The sequence below is a fragment of the Cyprinodon variegatus genome, unplaced genomic scaffold (genome assembly GCF_000732505.1).
Source record: "Cyprinodon variegatus isolate N-32 unplaced genomic scaffold, C_variegatus-1.0 Scaffold440, whole genome shotgun sequence".
Taxonomy (NCBI): Eukaryota; Metazoa; Chordata; class Actinopteri; order Cyprinodontiformes; family Cyprinodontidae; genus Cyprinodon; species Cyprinodon variegatus.
In genome coordinates this window covers 714,414-715,602 of record NW_015150893.1, presented here as the reverse complement: position 1 = coordinate 715,602, position 1,189 = coordinate 714,414, and the positions used below count along the sequence as shown (strand labels likewise).

At 44.8% G+C, this 1,189-nt stretch overlaps 1 protein-coding gene across 2 annotated transcripts in view; it reads left to right on the top strand.

The window, feature by feature from the left end:
• Nucleotides 1-448: 448 nt before the first annotated feature.
• zfr (zinc finger RNA binding protein) overlaps nucleotides 449-1,189 on the top strand; it is a 39,980-nt gene continuing 39,239 nt past the window's right edge. For both annotated transcript variants that reach the window (XR_001481629.1, XM_015388894.1), the window contains exons 1-2: nucleotides 449-594; nucleotides 739-820. Coding sequence is in view for 1 of the 2 variants with exons in the window: in XM_015388894.1 (XP_015244380.1) it covers nucleotides 558-594; nucleotides 739-820 (119 nt within the window). In the remaining variant the exon portion in view is untranslated. The remainder of the gene's footprint in view (nucleotides 595-738; nucleotides 821-1,189) is intronic.

Genomic DNA, 1,189 nt, shown 5'->3' with positions numbered 1-1,189 from the left:
ATATATATATATATATATATATATATATATATATATATATATATATATATATATATATATATATATATAAACACTACAAAAAGTATATATTTATTTCCTTGGTTCGTTCATCCACTGACTGTGACATAATCTGTAAAGTCTTCCTACATCCTGCAAACTGCTGGTTTTAGCAGCCAAATGCTGCACAAGGAGGCATTTTTTACTGCGTGTCTCTGTGGGAGTGGGGAGTACCAACATGGCGGACGGTGGCTTCACTTATTTCGGCCAATAAACCTGCTTGTTGCTTAAAAACTTGATCAAATTGTGAAGGACAGAGAGCATGAAGTTTGGCCCAAACAGCAGCAGCAGGCTTCCTGCAGTGGTGTGAATAAAAACACGCTGCTGGTTCCGATCCTGGTGAATCAGCGGCCAGACAGAACCAGACCCAGAACACACTGCAGCGCCCCGCACCGCTGTGCGCATGCGCGGGAGGAGGCGGGGGCAGCATTTCCGGATACGACATGTAATATGAAGGCTGTTGTCCTGGTGAGGCATCGGTGAAACACTTCAATAAACCAATGATTCCTATTTGTCCAGTGGTCTCCTTCACCTATGGTGAGTATCTCTAGCAGCTCGGACATGTTTTAGAAGCATTTCTTCTGGCTTGTAGATGTTTGAAAGCTGCCGAGCATCATGAGTAACTATGCTAACGGCTAGTCCTTGAAGCGCTGATCGCCTCCTGCTGTCTGTCCTCTGCAGTGCCCAGCCGGCTTGGTGAAGATGCCAAAATGGCTACCGGCAATTATTTCGGATTTACACATGGCGCCGCAGCTCAGTACAGGTAAGACACCAGTAGGAGGCCGGCTGTTTGGTCCAACCTTCTGCCCCATGATGGATGCAGTAATATAGGCAACCAGTGCAGGATCTGTTCTGCTATTGTCCCACAGGGGGGGAGGGGGCGCTGGTCTTCCTGCGTTTCTGGATGAGATCAGTCACTCTGTGCTCTGCATCTATTAAGTTTATTTCTATAGCGCCAATTCACGTCATCTCAAATCACTTTATAGTTCACCAGATCATCCAATAAATTGATTCAAAGTTTTCTATCTAAGGAAAACCAGTTGATTGCATACATTCATTGACTCAAAGATAATCCCTCACTCTAAGCATATTTGTAGCGACAGTGGAGAGGAAAAACTCCCTTTGAACAGGA